Source organism: Bos taurus, chromosome 6, assembly GCF_002263795.3.
Source record: "Bos taurus isolate L1 Dominette 01449 registration number 42190680 breed Hereford chromosome 6, ARS-UCD2.0, whole genome shotgun sequence".
Lineage (NCBI taxonomy): Eukaryota > Metazoa > Chordata > Mammalia > Artiodactyla > Bovidae > Bos > Bos taurus.
In genome coordinates this window covers 103,166,093-103,181,551 of record NC_037333.1, presented here as the reverse complement: position 1 = coordinate 103,181,551, position 15,459 = coordinate 103,166,093, and the positions used below count along the sequence as shown (strand labels likewise).

The window sequence follows — 15,459 nt, the reverse complement described above, 5'->3', positions numbered from 1 at the left end:
CTGGAAAAACCATAGCCTTGACTAGACGGACCTTTGTTGGCAAAGTAATGTCTCTGCTTTTGAATACGCTATCTAGGTTGGTCATAACTTTCCTTCCAAGGAGTAAGCGTCTTTTAACTGATTAGTGACAAATTAAAAATATATTATACTATGTAGAGCTGCAAAGAGTGCTATGAAACTGGGAGACTCTATCATGGAACTTCCACCAGGATAAATTGGTGCCTTGTTGCTGCAGGTACCACTGGGCAGGCTGCTTGGGTCCAGGTCCCAGCGACCCCACGTGATGGTCTGTGCGACTGGGGAGAAGTTATTAAATACTTAAGCCAGCACCTTGATTTCCCTACCTAGAAATTGAGGATACCAATATTACTTAGTTTTAAATATTTTTTAAGGATTAAGCCACTCTGCTTATTTAACTTATATGCAGAGTACATCATACAAAATGCCAAGCTGGATGAAGCACAAGCTGGAATCAAGATTGTTAGGAGAAATATCAATAACCTCAGTTATGCAGATGACACCACCCTTATGGCAGAAAGTGAAGAAGAACTAAAGAGCCTCTTGATGAAAGTGAAAGAGGAAAGTGAAAAAGTTGGCTTCAAATTCAACATTCAAAAAGTGAAGATCATGGCATCTGGTCCCATCACTTCATGGCAAATAGATGGGGAAACAATGGAAACGGTGACAGACTTTTTTTGGGGGGCTCCAAAACCATTGCAGATGGTGATTGCAGCCATGAAATTAAAACGCTTGCTCCTTGGAAGAAAAGCTATGACCGACCTAGACAGCATATTAAAAAGCACTGACATTACCTTGCAGACAAAGGTCCATCTAGTCAAAGCTATGGTTTTTCCAGTAGTCATGTATGGATGTGAGAGTTGGACTATAAAGAAAGCTGAGTGCTGAAGAATTGATGCTTTTGAACTGTGGTGTTGGAGAAGACTCTTGAGAGTCCCTTGGACTACAAGGAGATCCAACCAGTCCATCCTAAAGGAAATCAGTCCCAAATATTCATTGGAAGGACTGATGTTAAAGCTGAAACTCCAATAGTTTGGCCACCTGATGTGAAGAACTAACTCACTGGAAAAGACCCTGATGCTGGGAAAGACTGAAGGTAGGAGGAGAAGGGGATGACAGAGGATGAGATGGCTGAATGGCATCACAGATTCGACGGACATGAGTTTGAGTAAACTCTGGGAGTTGGTGATGGACAGGGAGGCCTGGCATGCTGCAGTCCATGGGATCACAAAGAGTTGGACACGAGTGAGTAACTGAACTGAACTGAACTGAACGATTAACCCTGTTAATACTTGTCGAGCATGTAAATAGTGCCTTGTCCAGAGCAAGCACTCAACAAGTATTCAGTTATTATTAATTTTGTTGCATGTAGGTGGGAAGTGAATTTGTAACAATGATGGTGTTATGGGGAGTGGAGTTCTCTTTCTCAAATTTCTAACACTGTGGTTGCATTAGTTTTACCATAAATACTTTTAAATTTTAACTCTTTAATGGAAGTGATATCCAATATACACTATTGATCTTTTACTGTACCTTACCTGGAGGAAATCTATGGTGACATTAGCCTGAAGTCTATGTTCACAATTGTGCGTTCAGACCCTGGCTTCAGCTCTTAGTGACCCTGGATAATGTATTCCATCCTCTGAGCCTGTTTCCCCATCTGGAAAAGGGGCCCATATCACTTTGTGTATCACAGGGTTCAAGTAACAGCTATCTTCACCCGTGTGTGGGAGGACCTGCACTGTGGCCCATGCCACAGGCTCTTGGTAAGCCTTTTTCTCTGAACCCTTGCCACGAATCTTGCTTTCCCTTCCACCCTGCTTCTGTGGGACACAGCCCACATTTGGGGAAGGGAATGGCTACAGAGGACAAGAGAACTGAGGACCCAGCCCACATTTCCCCACAGGTGGGTACAGGATACAGCCTTCCCAGGATGGCCTCATCCCAGCCCCAGCCACAGAGGCCCTTCCCCTCCATCACTCATGGTGCCTCCAGGCTGTCTGTCTCTTCCTCACATGGAAGGGCCTCCTCTGGCAGGGGTTTCCCACCCATCTTCTCCGGGCCTCATGACCTCATTCTCACTGCCAGGTATAACCAGTTGTGGGTTATCCTTTCCTCTCCAGCGCTGGGGCCCTGCCTCTTCCAGCCGTCAATCCCTAGAACTCGTGTTTGGGACTGTGTGTGTTAGTCACTCAGTCATGTCCAATTGTTTATGACCCCATGGACTACAGCCTGCCAGGCGCCTCTGTCCATGGAATTTTCCAGGCAAAAATACTGGAGCGGGTAGCCATTCCCTCCTCCAGGAGATCTTCCTGACAACCCAGGGATCAAACCCAAGTCTCCTGCATTGCAGGCAGATTCTTGACTGTCTGAACCACCAGGGAAGCCCCTTTGGACCAAATATATCCCCTGAAATTCATATGTTGAAGTTAGCTAACCCCAGTACCTTAGAATGTGACTGTATTTGGAGACAGAGTTTTTTTTTAAAGAGGTGATTTAGTTAAAATGAGGTCATTAGGATGAGCTTTGATCCCATATGACTGGTATCCTTATAAGAAGAGGAGACCGACATGCACAGAAGACACAGACAGAAGGCAGACAACGCTAAGCCGTGGAGCGCAGTCTCAGAGAAACCAGCCCTGCCCACACCTTAATCTTTGTCTTCCAACCTCCAAGACTAGGTGTCAAACAAGAACATAGGCTTTGGATAAAGACCTGGATTCAAATGCCCCACCTCTGGACCATGTTGCTTCCATTAGAAAATAGAGCCTATGCCAGGAGGTTCAGCTATTTTCATGCTGTGCTGTGCTCAGCTGTGTCCAACTCTTTGGAACCCCATAGACTGTAGCCCACCAGGTTCCTCTGGCCCTGGGATTTCAGCAGGCAACAATACTGGAGTGGGTTGCCATTTCCTCCTCCAAGAGACCTTCCTGATCCAGAGATCAAACCTAGGTCTCTTGCGTCTCCTGCCCTGGCAGGCAGATTCTTTACCACTGAACCATGTGGGAAGCCAGGAGGCTCAGCAGTGAGAATCAAACAAACACAGGCAATGTGCTACAAAGATGACAGAAGAGATGAAAGGCCAGATAGAGCGGACAGGCAACCCAGAGGTTAGCCACCACTGGGGCCACTTCTGCCCCTGGGGCTGGAAGGACAGACAGAGAGAAGATGGAGACACCAGGGCCCAGGAACAGGACCACAGAGGATGCCAAAGGCACGACTGAATGGCAACCACTGTGGGAGATGTCACCCAGAGCAGAAGAGAGGTGGGAGAATCCTGGCTTCTCCCTCCGCCTCCCTTCAGCACCTCCCATTGGCTGGATCCACATGAAAACCAATGAGCAAGGGAGCCTGGGAAACAGGCTCAGTGCCTGTGGTACAGAGCAGAGGATGGGAAAGGCAGAGGAGCCAGAGGCTGCTGTGGGCAGACGATGGAACACTGACTGCTTTGCCTGCATCCTTAGCCATAGAATGGCTTCCCTGGTGGCTCAGAGGGTAAAGAATCTGCCTGCCAATGCAGGAGACCCAGGAAAAACCCCTCGGTTGGGAAGATCCCCAGAGAAGGGCATGGCAACCCACTCCCGTATTCTATCCTGCCTGGAGAATGCCGTGGGCAGAGGATCCTGGCGGGCTACAGCCCATGGAGTCACAAAGAGTCAGACATGACTGAGCGACTAACACTTCCCTTTCCTTCAGCCATAGAAACGATTCAATACACCCTTCTACCACAATGAGGAGGCCCCAGGATTTGTAACATACACAAAGAAGAGGTCCAAAGGGTATATTTACCTGCTCCTCAGCCCAGACTCCGACATCATGTGCTTGTCCACAGCTGCCAACAGCTTCTGCTCCGAGGATTCCAGCTGCTTCCTGAGTGTTCCCGTGTCCACGTCTGGACTTCTGGCTGCTCCTCCCAGAAAACATCCCTGCTCCTCACCACTCTCCTCTACATCCTGGAAGATCCAGGACGTGTCGATCTTCACATCAACGTTCATTATATCAAACCCATCACTGCTGGGGGCTCTGACAACGTAACTGAAACTTTTTTCAGTCCGTCCTTTAGCGTTTGGCTCCATCCCGTACATAGTTCATGGGCCAAGACTGAATAAAATTAAGTGAATCTGCAACACTGACTTTCTGGAGATTTCCAGGTGGCTGCGGTGGCTTCAGATTGTGCAAGAAAATATCCTTTGAGAAGGGCAAGAACAGGTGGATTATTTATGAGTGGGAGACTTGGGTTTCACCTGCACAAACATCATACAATATGAATGAAAGCCTCTCGTTTTACAAGCCAGCATGCCCACACTCACCCAAAGCAGAAAAGCCACTCGGAGTTACAAACTGAATAATGTGTACAAAGAGGTAAAATAAAATTTCCAGGCAGGACCATGAGAGTGTTATAGATTCTCAAGAGTGAGGCTCAAGTTTTCACCCAGCAATAAATGATGTTCTAAACTTCCTTTCTGAGTCCAGCAAACATTTATCACTGGCTTGGAGTTGAGTAGGTGGAGGGGAAGGGTAACTAGCACTGCACTGGGCCATCTCGCCTTACTTAGTCCAGTTCTGATAGCCCTGTGAGATGGGCATTTTCAGAACCATTTTATAGATGGCATGATGAAACAGAGGCTCTGGAAGGTAGAGGAGCTTATTCAGGCCCCACAGATGGGCAGTGGCAGAGTTAGGATTCAAATCTGAGCCTGGACCAAAGCTCAAGGGACTGGGCTTCGCTGGTGGCTCAGTGGTAAAGAATCCAGCTTCCGACGCAGGAGACATGGGTTTGATCCTTGATCTGGGAGGATCCCACATGCCGCAGAGCAACTGAGCCCATGTGTCACAACTACTGAACCTGTGCATTAGAGCCCAGGAGCCGCAACTACTGAGCCCATGTGCTGTAGAGCCTGTGCCTGGCAACAAGAGAATCCACTGCAATGAGAAGCCCACGCACCACTAACTAGGGTGGCCCCTGCTCTCCACAACTAGAGAAAAGCCCGTGCAGTGATGAAGACCCAGAACAGCCAAATAAATATTTAAAAAAAAAAAAAAAAGCTCAAGGGGTGAGGGATGAACCAAGACCCTGAACAGGAGGAAACACATCATGTCGAGTGTGGGGGAGCCTGAAGCTGGAGAGGTAGCCAGAGAATGACCCATCGCAGCTGGCGGAAGTGGGCAAAAGGCTCCTCCATGGAGAGGGAGCATCAGGACCAGAGCCCCAGGACAGAGTCAGGAAGATGAAGGTGATGGGAGCGATTGGGTTTGGCTGGCCCAGTAGACACAATCAAGGGGGAAATGAAGACCCAAGCAGGACAGGTGACTTGGGGCCATATACTTGTGGGCCGTGGGTTCCAGGACGTGCACTGTGGCATCTCTGTGTGGCAAGTGGGGGTCCCTGGAGTGTTTAGAGGCAAGGGGGCCTGGTGAGATCTTACTTTAAGAATTAGAGCACTGTGAAGGTGTAGGAGGTGAGAACAGAGGCAGCTGGCCATGGAAGAGGAGCCAGTGCCATAAACAGGCCCAGTGGTACAGAAATAAATAGAAATTTAAACTAAGTGGCTTAATTCTCTCTAAAATAATGGACGTCATTAAAGAGATGTGTGTGCATGCTAAGCCGCTTCAGTCGTGTCTGACTCTGTGGGACCCTGTGGACTATAGCCCGCCAGGCTCCTCTGTCCAAGGAATCCTCCAGGCAAGAAGACTGGAGTGGGTTGCCATGTCCTCCTCCAGGGGATCTTCCCAACCCAGGGATCAAACCCAAGTCTCATGTCTCCTGCATTGGCAGGTGAGTTCTTTACCACTAGTGCCGCCTGGGAAGCCCCATTAAAGAGACAATGCGTGCTTAGCCCCTCAGTTGTGTCTGACTCTTTGTGATCCTTTGGACGACAGCCGGCCAGGCTCCTCTGTTCACAGGATTTTCCAGGCAAGGATACTGGAGTGAGCTCCCATTTCCTCCTGCAGGGTAGAGACGGACGTCTCTAAAAATGATGGACGAGACTTCCCCTGCCCTTTTCTGAGAGGATCTACTTTAGAAAACTTATAGTTCTTCATCTATTTGAAATACATGTAAATCCTTTTAAAAGCTAAATAAGCCTTTTGCCAGTTTTATGACCCAGGATATCTTTCTGAAGATCCTGGGAGACCTCTCTTTGGCATGCAAACATTCAAGGAAAATAGGACCTCATCTCCTAGTTCCCGTGGGAGGGTCGGAGCTTACATTAGTGGTCACCTGGCTCCAAGTTGCACAACCATCTCATTCTAAAGATATGAGAAACTCCATTTTCCTTTGTATAAAAAAATTAACATAGAGGGTCACCCCAATATCCAGATGGATTTAGGGTAACATACATGTAATAATTAATGTTGCCAAGTTCTTTTATTTGAGAACAAATTATTGCTTATCCTGAAGATCTGTATCTTCAGGGCTGCATCTCCTTGGCTCATAAGATTATGAATTCTTTTCTGCCTTTGAAAATCTCTTAACAGATGGTCTGTGATGCACATCACATTCTGGTTTGGTGCTCATTTGATAACGATCATTTTCTTTCTTATCTACCTCAGCAGAAAGGTAGTCTGGTGGAAGAAGATTGTGTTTTAAAATGTTTCCCAAACATGATGGGAAAAAATTTAAAATTAGCCCAACAAGGTCCTATTGTATAGCACAGGGAACTATATTCGACATCCTATAATAAATCAGAATATAAAAGAAAAAATTTAAAATATTTTCCCCCAACAATGGCCACCGTGCAGGGTGGCTCAGGGGCTTGCAATAAACACGGGGATCTCAGAGCCAGCAGGGTGGGGTATTGGCCGCCAGGGGGCGCTTTGGGGGCCCTTAGATTTCTGGTGTTTCTCTGACGGAACTTTGGACAAATCATTTAACTTCTCATAAAAGGCAGGGGTGGGAGGTAAAAATAGCACCTACATCAAGAGCTCTTGATGCATAAATGGGTTGCTGTAGGCAAAGCACCCCTGTACAGAGCCCGGCACCCAGTGAACACAGCGGGCAGGCTGTCAGGTGGTGGACAGAGGCAGCACCTTGCAGTTACTGCCTGCCTGCCTGGGCTGTGTCCAACTCTGTCTCTTATGTGCCAAGTTCTTAGGCAATTAACTTTGCCTCTTGCAAAACGAGACGAACAGTAGTCTCCTCCCTGCTGCTGCATGAGTCACTTAGCTCTCAAGTGCCTGGTCCTGTGCCTGGCACAGTGAGTACCCAGAGACCCTAGCTGCCAGGAGCCTCCTCAAGCAGGAGGATTGATTGACAGCTGACTGAGGTAGGATGACCACCTAAAAAAAAAATCACAGTGCCAGGCCGGCAAGGAGGAGGGAGCAGGTAGCGGGAAGCAGCTGGAGTAAAGATGCATCTTGTCTCCTCCCTCCAGGACAGGTAAAGGGCATTTGAGGCCCCGAACCTCTGCTTAAGAATGTGTCTTCAGATTCTTTCTGGGTAAGTAACTAAGACTGTGGGGTCCATTTGGAATGAACCCTCTGTGTCTGAGGGAGAAGGGCAGGAAGGTAGATTATCACCTCTGTGGGCTTTTCAGAGCTGGAGACCTGGGGGGAGGACACTGATGGCCACAGGGCAGCTGTAAGGACAGGGTCCTGCATCCTCAGCAGCCTGGGCGAGGCTCCCCAAGGCTGAGTGTGGTCATGGGAAGGACACACAGCTTGACCTACAGCAGGGCACAGGGGTTCCCCCTTCAGACCAGACGGCAGCCCCGGACAGGTTGAGGGGTCGGGGAGGGTTGAGAGGGAGGTGAGAGGAGACTGCTGCTGCTGCTGTTGCTAAGTCACTTTAGTCGTGTCCGACTCTGTGGGACCCCACAGATGGCAGCCCACCAGGCTCCCCCATCCCTGGGATTCTCCAGGCAAGAACACTGGAGTGGGTTGCCATGGCCTTCTCCAATGCATGAAAGTGAAAAGTGAAAGGGAAGTTGCTCAGTCGTGTTCGACTCTTCCCAATCCCATGGGCTGCAGCCTATCAGGCTCCTCCGCCCATGAGATTTTCCAGGCAAGAGTACTGGAGTGGGTTGCCATTGCCTTGATAGGGATCTGGAAACCCACAGCTCTGCCCCTTGAGCTGGAATTGGGGGCACAGTTTGGGGTCTGTAGGAGTCCCCAGGAGAAGGCAATGGCACCCCACTCCAGTACTGTTGCCTGGAAAATCTTATGGACAGAGGAGCCTGGAAGGCTGCAGTCCATGGGGTCCCTGAGGGTCGGACACGACTGAGTGACTTCACTTTCACTTTTCACTTTCATGCATTGGAGAAGGAAATGGCAACCCACTCCAGTGTTCTTGCCTGGAGAATCCCAGGGACAGGGGAGCCTCGTGGGCTGCCGTCTGTGGGGTCGCACCGAGTCAGACACGACTGAAGCAACTTAGCAGCAGCAGGAGTCCCCAAGGATTCTTAGACAACTTTGGGGGAGAAGCACCCCAAACTGGCTGGCTGGTATGCCCAGTTTGGCAGGCATCTAGCAGGGTCTGGTTAAATGGAAGAGAAACAAACATGCATTTTTGTACTGGAAACGTCAGGCGGGATTTCTACTCATCACACACTGAATCTGGAAGGAGAGGGGAGAGCAGACCTCCCAGATCCTGAGGCTCAACTGTGTACCTCAAGGATCAAGAAAGAGGGAGGCGGCTGATGGGAGGAGAGAGAATGCAACTGCCAGGAAGGCACCGAGTGAACGCTAAATCATGGAGTCCAGCTCCCCGGGTGACCAGGGCCCCTCAGCAGGGCCCCTCAGCAGGGTCCGCACATGCGCAGAGCGCCCCCGGGGCTATCCCCGCTCCAGCGGCACCTCCCTCCACCCTACCTCCCGGCCCGCAGGGCCGTGGGCACCGAGTCAGTGCATCTGGAATATAGGACTCAGTCAGTGCAACTCAGAACACGCAGTGGAGGGAAAGCCGCCCAGTGCACCCAGGACTTTCCTATTTTAGAACTGGAAGTCCTGACCTGGGTACACCCAATGGCTGGTCATCCGCAGGGCTGATCCCTGGGCCCACATGGCTGCCAGAAGGTGGTGGCAGGGCACATTCTGTCATCTAAACTTCTTCACTGCTCTGCCCCTCACAAGTTTCCACTGCTGAGAACTGAGGGGAGAGGAGGGGGAGGAGGAAAAGGAGAGGGGAGGAGAGGAGGAATAAAGTGTGAGTTGTGAGGGGAGGAGTGAAGTGTAAGGGTGTAAGAGGAGGGGTGAGGTGTGAGGAGAGGGGTGAGGTGTAAGGGTGTGAGGGGAGGGGTGAGGTATGAAAGGAGGGGTAAGGTGTGAAAGGAGGGGTAAGGTGTGAAAGGAGGGGTGAGGTGGAAAGGTGTAAGAGGAGGGATGAGGCGTGAGGGAAGGGGTGAGGCGTGAGGGTGTAAGAGGAGGGGTGAGGCGTGAGGAGAGAGGGGAGGATGAGGAGTGGGATGCTGGGCACTTAATCAGCATGGCATAGCGTGACATTCCTGTATCAGGAACTTGACCTGGGTTCTCTCTTTACTCCGAGTAGATCTGTTAGAAGGCAGGTGGTAAAGGTAGACCCAAGCCTGCTCCTTTCTGAGTGAGACTGACTTGGGTTCAGTTGACTCTGTAGCTCTTCTGTCCTGGAAACCACACCTGCGCAGAAGATCAGCTGTCTTGCTAGGCGACAACAACACCAGTAGCCCTGAGCCCTGTGCCTCACCTGGGCTCGCGGGGAGCTGTGGATGGCCTCTGAGAACGAGTATGCACCTGGCGGGCCGCCGGAACTCTGAGGCCTGCTGAGTACAGTGGCTCTTGTGACTGGGCCTGTCCCTGGCAGGAACCTTGGAGGCGATGCCTAGGACTGTCACAAGAAATGCTGGCTCTTGTTGAGTACTTTGGGCTTCTAAGCCTGGGCAGCTCCCATACCTGCCTGTGTAAGTCTCACTCCCTTGCACCTGAACTTTCTCCTGGGGGCCAAAGAGAATGGCCCCTGGTCCCCTGTGGGCCATGAGGTCTCCTTTGAGGATGACTCCCACAAAGGTGTGTTCAATGCTGTCTGCTACAGCTCCTGACAGTGTCTAAGAGTCTTTGGGCCTAACTGTCTAGTTGTACCCAAAGAAAACCTTTTGTGAAGTGCTGTGTGGGAATACCACCCCCATTCCACAGATAGAAAACATTAAGACTGAGGGGCAAGTATTTTGCCAAGTGTTCACTGCAGGGGAGTGGCAGGTCTGGGAGTGGACCCGGATGGGTCTGACATCAAAGCCACCATCGTTCGTATCCTCTTGTCTGAGTGGGAGAGCTGAGTAGACAGAAGTGTGGGGCAGGAGGACAGAAGACCCCACACTCCTGCAGCGGGGAGGCGATGGGTGCTCTGTGCTGCGGGTCCAGCTTCCCAGGGACCCTGCACACCTCCCAGACTTGCGCTGCTAAGTTAGCAAAGCAAGGCTTCTCTGTGCTTCTTTGGCTCCAGAGAAATCATGTGTGCTTTTTCATTTTTGTTCCTTGTGTGATTCTACATTCCCATTGCTACCTGGAGTGCTCAGATGCCTGCTTTTTCCAAGCAGAGACATCAGTTCATTTGCTTTTGGTCATCAGATGCTGGAAAGTCATGGGGCTGGTGTGGCGGTGCTTTGGGTTTAGATTTCAAAAGAGGAATGGTCGCTTCTCAGCTGTCTTGGGTGTCTGTTTGCTTAGAGCCCCCTAATCCTTTGGTTTTGTTTGAACATCCCTCTCTGTCTGGCTGGATGCCCCTTCTGTACTGAGATCCATGTTCTCCATCCTTGGGTCTGTCCTTCTGAGAACTTTCAGCTCTTTTCTTAGATTCTCCTCCCCTCCTTGATTCCTCCAGTGGCCTGAATTTTGGTCATTTAGGTTTTCTCCAAAGGTTATTCTCACTAGAAATTACAGATTGCTCTTGCAGTCCAACAAACACAGAGCAGTGAGTCTTTCCATCCTTGGGATAAAACCATCCTTGCCTTCAGGTGCTTCTTTCAATAAGACGCGGCTATCCTCTCCTTCACAGCCATTACCTTCTATTTCACTTGATTTATTTTGATTCCAAAAGTCTTCCTTCCAAAAGTTTGGGAGGGGGCAGTCATATAAGCGGGTGTCTTCTCCTGGAGATGCTCCCCCACCCACCCACTCACTGCAACAACATCCAAAAGGGACTTCTCTTCTCTGGGATTCCCTCCTAAACTTGACTCCCACCAGCTGGTGTCCTGCCCTCCTGAGCTGCCCCACTCCATCCGTTCTCCTGAGGGGCTTGATGCAGAGGTGGGTCTCCTGAGATCAGGAAGGGCTGCCTCCTTCTCTCCCGTTGTAAGAGAGCAGACTTGGTCTCAGACCACGGCAGAAGGAGCCTCAGTCCTCACAGGCTCTCCAGGGAATCACTTCATAACACAGCATTTCTTCCTTGCCAACACCTTGCAAATGACAACCCAGATGCGAGAAAGCCCAAGGGTGGTCTGAGTGGGGGTTCTATCCACCTCTCAGTCCTTGTTCCACCATGACCCCAGGTGCAGTCAGGCTCTGGGACTTTCACTGTGTCATACCCACAAGAGTGATGGAGCCTGTGGCTTCCCCCTTGTAAATCTGAGGTCCTGGCATCCACTGTCCACAGTGGGTGAGGCTCCAGATGTCTCTCTCTGGCCTCCAGCTGCTGAATTCAGCTGCACATGGACCTGGAGGGCTTTGGTGACTGGGTCTTGACTTTGCGTTCAGATCACAGGGACATTTTTGAGTCATTCTGGCTGACAGACTCTGGGATACACAGGGCACAGCTCATGGAGACATATGTATACAGTCAGTGTCTAGCCGGGCACACACACCACGGCTGGGGAGGCATGCCGTGTGGGGACAAGGACACGGGTCTGTCCCCAGACAGTGCAGCGGCTCTCCAATCAACCAGTTTCTAGTAATTGCACTTAGTTTCCTGGTATTCGGGTCTCTGCCCTTCGGGCTCTTGAAGGTGCCATAGCGGGGACTCAGATGTGGCCCTGAGCTTGACAAATTCCCCTTGGTCCCTGCAGAGCTCCTACAGCCCGACCCAGCCAGGACCCAGCCGTAGATCCTAAATGCCTCCCCTCTGGACTGTCATCAAGTATCCACAAATTCTGGTTTCAGTCTCTGGGCTTGGAATAGCTTGTTTTGCTGTTGAATTTTGGTTTGAGTGGGGTCAGGGTTGCCATAGGACTCAGTTTATTCCATAAGCTTTTTTTCTATCCTGGAAAATTAAAAAATAATTGGAAATGACACAAGAACCTAGGGTTAGGATGGCTAGAGAAGTCCCTGCTTATCTGCCTTCGCCTGTCCCCACCACTGTCCTGAACCCTCCAGCCGAGCCCACTGAGGGACGTTCCCCGACAATCCAGGAAAACAGGAAATGGGGTTCAGATGACCTGTTCTCCTGCACCCACCCCAACCTGCTATAGTGACCCCCACTCTTGTCTGATGAGACCTGGGGTCTTTCTTTTACTTGCCACACAAGCACTGAATGAACATCAACCACATGCCAAGTGCTGTCCTAGGACTGGGCAGAGGACCCGAGGAAAAGTCCTCAGGTGCAAGGGTTGGGCATCGGGCACAGACACAGTGTCTGAGCTCAGTCTGGGGGTCCAGGCAGCTGCTGGGCTATGGGCATCCCCGGAGCTCACAAGGCCCTCACGTGAGCTGGACTCAGGGGGCAGAACTCTAGGTTCTAGGGGCCTTGGCAGTCCCCAGTCCATGGTGGGCACTCAGAACAGGGAGAAGGGGGGTAGGCCTGGGTGCCAAAGCAGGAACTCAGTGTGAGACAGGCAGGGTCCAACGATTAGAGAAGGACCAGCTGCTGGGATGGCATCAAAGCCAGATCTGGGGTCAAGGGCAGGGCAGGGGGAGAGGCCAGGGGCTTGGAATCTTTACACAGGTTTCCTGGGCATTTTGTATGCAGGCCATGGACTCCTGCAGACCCCTGACCCCAGAAGCCGACTCTGGTTAATTTTACTGCTCCACAGGAAATAGCCTATAGTGGACTGTATGGTGAATTTACTGGTTCACAGGCGACAGAGAGAACCAAAAACCAAAGCCAAAATAGAGAGGACCTTTGGACAAAACTGTAACCACCTTTTCAAGATGAAATAACAATAGGGTGACAACCAGGTCTCCACTGTCCAACCTTATTCACTGAGAACTCCCCAATCTCCCTCCCAGGGGTGGAACGTGCCAGCAGCCCCTGGATGCCTCTAGCCCAGTGGGCCTGACATTGAGCAATCTATCACAAGGCCACCTTCCACATTGCCTAAAGGAATGTTATGGTCAGAGTCGGGAGGAAATCTCCTTTTTAGAAAATATGAATGAAAATGAAAGGATACCAACCCGCGTTCTTGGCTCACTGAAGTCATCAAGGCCACAGAATGAATGCTAGTGAGAAAAACAAAAAAAGGAACAAAAACTATAAAATAAGACCAAAAGAAAATGAGGAGGGGGAAGAAAAGAAAGAAAGATGTAAGATATGTAGAATGGAATTCAATGACAGCATTTCACAAGAGCTAGGGCCCTGGGGTGGGTTTGGAAAGAGACACAGGAGGTCAGTGGGCTTCAGAAGCTGATTCCGCCTGAGAAACCCACTCTGTGGGATTCCTTGCCCAGGGTGGGTTACCCCACAGTCTGCAAACATCTGGCTAATACAGGCGGGGGAGGGGTCCACCGTAGTGCAGGTGTTGGCCGCTCAGTCACGTCTGACTCTTGGTGACCCCGTGGACCGTGTGGCTTGCCAAGCTCCTCTGTCCATGGGGTTCTCCAGGCAAGAAGAAGGGCGTGGACTGACATTCCCAGACCAGGAATTTTTGGTGCTGGGGTGTGACTTTCTTGAAGAATGTGGCAGGATAGTATATATCCAGGAAGAACCCGCTGATGGTCATGGTTGATGGTCCCACCAAAGGCGGGGCATGACATGCATACAGAGATCAAGGAAGACTCCACCCAGGTCCCAGGTCACCCAGTCCCACCAGAAGACAAACAGAACCCCTCCCCCTCCCACATCCCTGCCAGGGCCCACTCTTCCAAGAGAGTCATTGTTTAAAATCTTTTATGCCTCTGGTTTTTCTGCTTTAAAAAGAAAAAAATATCAGGAAAAAAAAGTGGCCCTAAAGGAGTGAAAAATTGTACAGATCAGTTTGAAAATAGAGATCTTCCTTAGCTTATTTACAACTTGATTTATTCAAAAAGAATTGCTGGTGATTCTTTTTGGAGATTAGGTTATGAGAAACATGTCTGAATATTATCTGAGGTGTCTAAAAATAATTCATTGGTTTTTTTCCCAAAACCTCAAGGTAATAGCTCCCCTAAATTGTTACTGAAAAAATGAACATCCAGACAGCCAACAAATTTTAAACACATTTTAGGATCACTGGAAGTTAAAGCTAGAAGGAACATTTAGAATCACCTAGCTCTTGATTTTCTACATAGGGAAACTGAGACCTGAGAATGGCGAGGTCCTTGCCGAGACCACCCTGTGGCATGTGGTGGGGAAAGAGTTCCTGACAGCTGACCACGGTGGCTGGAGTTATTTTTCCACCAGCCCAGGCCAACAGTATCCTTTAAGTATCCTTGAGACCCCCTGGGCTGCTCCAGTCCATGGGGTCACAAAGAGTCCGACAGACTGAGCAGCTAATACTTTCACTTCAACTTATCCTTATGGCTTCCCAGGTGGCACTAGTGGAAAAGAATCTGCCTGCAATGCAGATTCTGGTTCAATCCCTGGGTTGGGAAGATACCCTGGAGATGGGAATGTCAGCCCACTCCAGTATTCTTGCCTGGAGAATGCCATGGACAGAGGAGCCTGGTGGGCTGCAGTCCATGGGGTCGCAAAGAGTCCGACACGACTGAGCGACTAACACTTTTGCTTTCACTGGCTGCTCAAAATAACCGCAGAATTGTGTGGGGGTGGGGGGAGTGGTGAGCAGCTGTCTGATGGGGATTCTGCTGCTGCTTAGTTGCTTCAGTCGTGTCCGACCCTGTGCAACCCCATGGACCGTAGCTGCCAGGCTCCTCTGTCCATGGGGATTCTCCTGGCAAGAATACCAGAGTGGGTTGCCATGCCCTCCTTCAGGGAATCTTCCTGGCCCAGGGATCAAACTCGAGTCTCCTGCATTGCAGGCAGATTCTTTACAGCTGAGCCACTAGGGAAGCCGGATGGGGACTCTAGGGGTCTACTTAAACCAAATTCCTAAGGGGTTTCCAGGGCACTCAGGAAAATGGGCCCAGAGCCTCCAGCCATTACCCTCTGCTGCCCCCGTGAGGACACTGCTGGTTGTGCAGGCTGGGAGGCCCTGGGGCTCCAGGTACAGTAGGGAAGACGCTAGGAAGGTGAGTTAATCTGTGTAAAAGCTGACTTTTAGGAAAGAAAACTGGTGTAGCATCTGAAGAGCTGCACTATCTCTTTGGGCCATTGTGTTTGACTCCCTCTAGAAAGAGTGGGCTGTCATCCCATTTGCAGACAACCGTGAATCTGCCCTCTGGTGG

The 15,459-nt window shown here is 50.4% G+C and overlaps 2 protein-coding genes across 2 annotated transcripts in view; both read right to left on the bottom strand.

Moving 5' to 3' along the window:
• Positions 1-10,650, bottom strand: part of C6H4orf50 (chromosome 6 C4orf50 homolog) — a 147,689-nt gene extending 137,039 nt beyond the window's left edge. The window contains 2 exon segments of the mRNA XM_059887809.1: positions 3,808-4,206; positions 9,677-10,650. Coding sequence (XP_059743792.1) covers positions 3,808-4,094 — 287 coding nt within the window. The 5' untranslated portion in view covers positions 4,095-4,206; positions 9,677-10,650.
• A 294-nt stretch (positions 10,651-10,944) lies between these two features.
• The window catches only part of JAKMIP1 (janus kinase and microtubule interacting protein 1), a 157,431-nt gene continuing 152,916 nt past the window's right edge, over positions 10,945-15,459 (bottom strand). Inside the window, exons 21-22 of the mRNA XM_059887636.1 lie at positions 13,312-13,387; positions 10,945-12,181 (exon numbers count right to left, since the gene is read on the bottom strand). Coding sequence (XP_059743619.1) covers positions 13,337-13,387 — 51 coding nt within the window. The 3' untranslated portion in view covers positions 10,945-12,181; positions 13,312-13,336. The remainder of the gene's footprint in view (positions 12,182-13,311; positions 13,388-15,459) is intronic.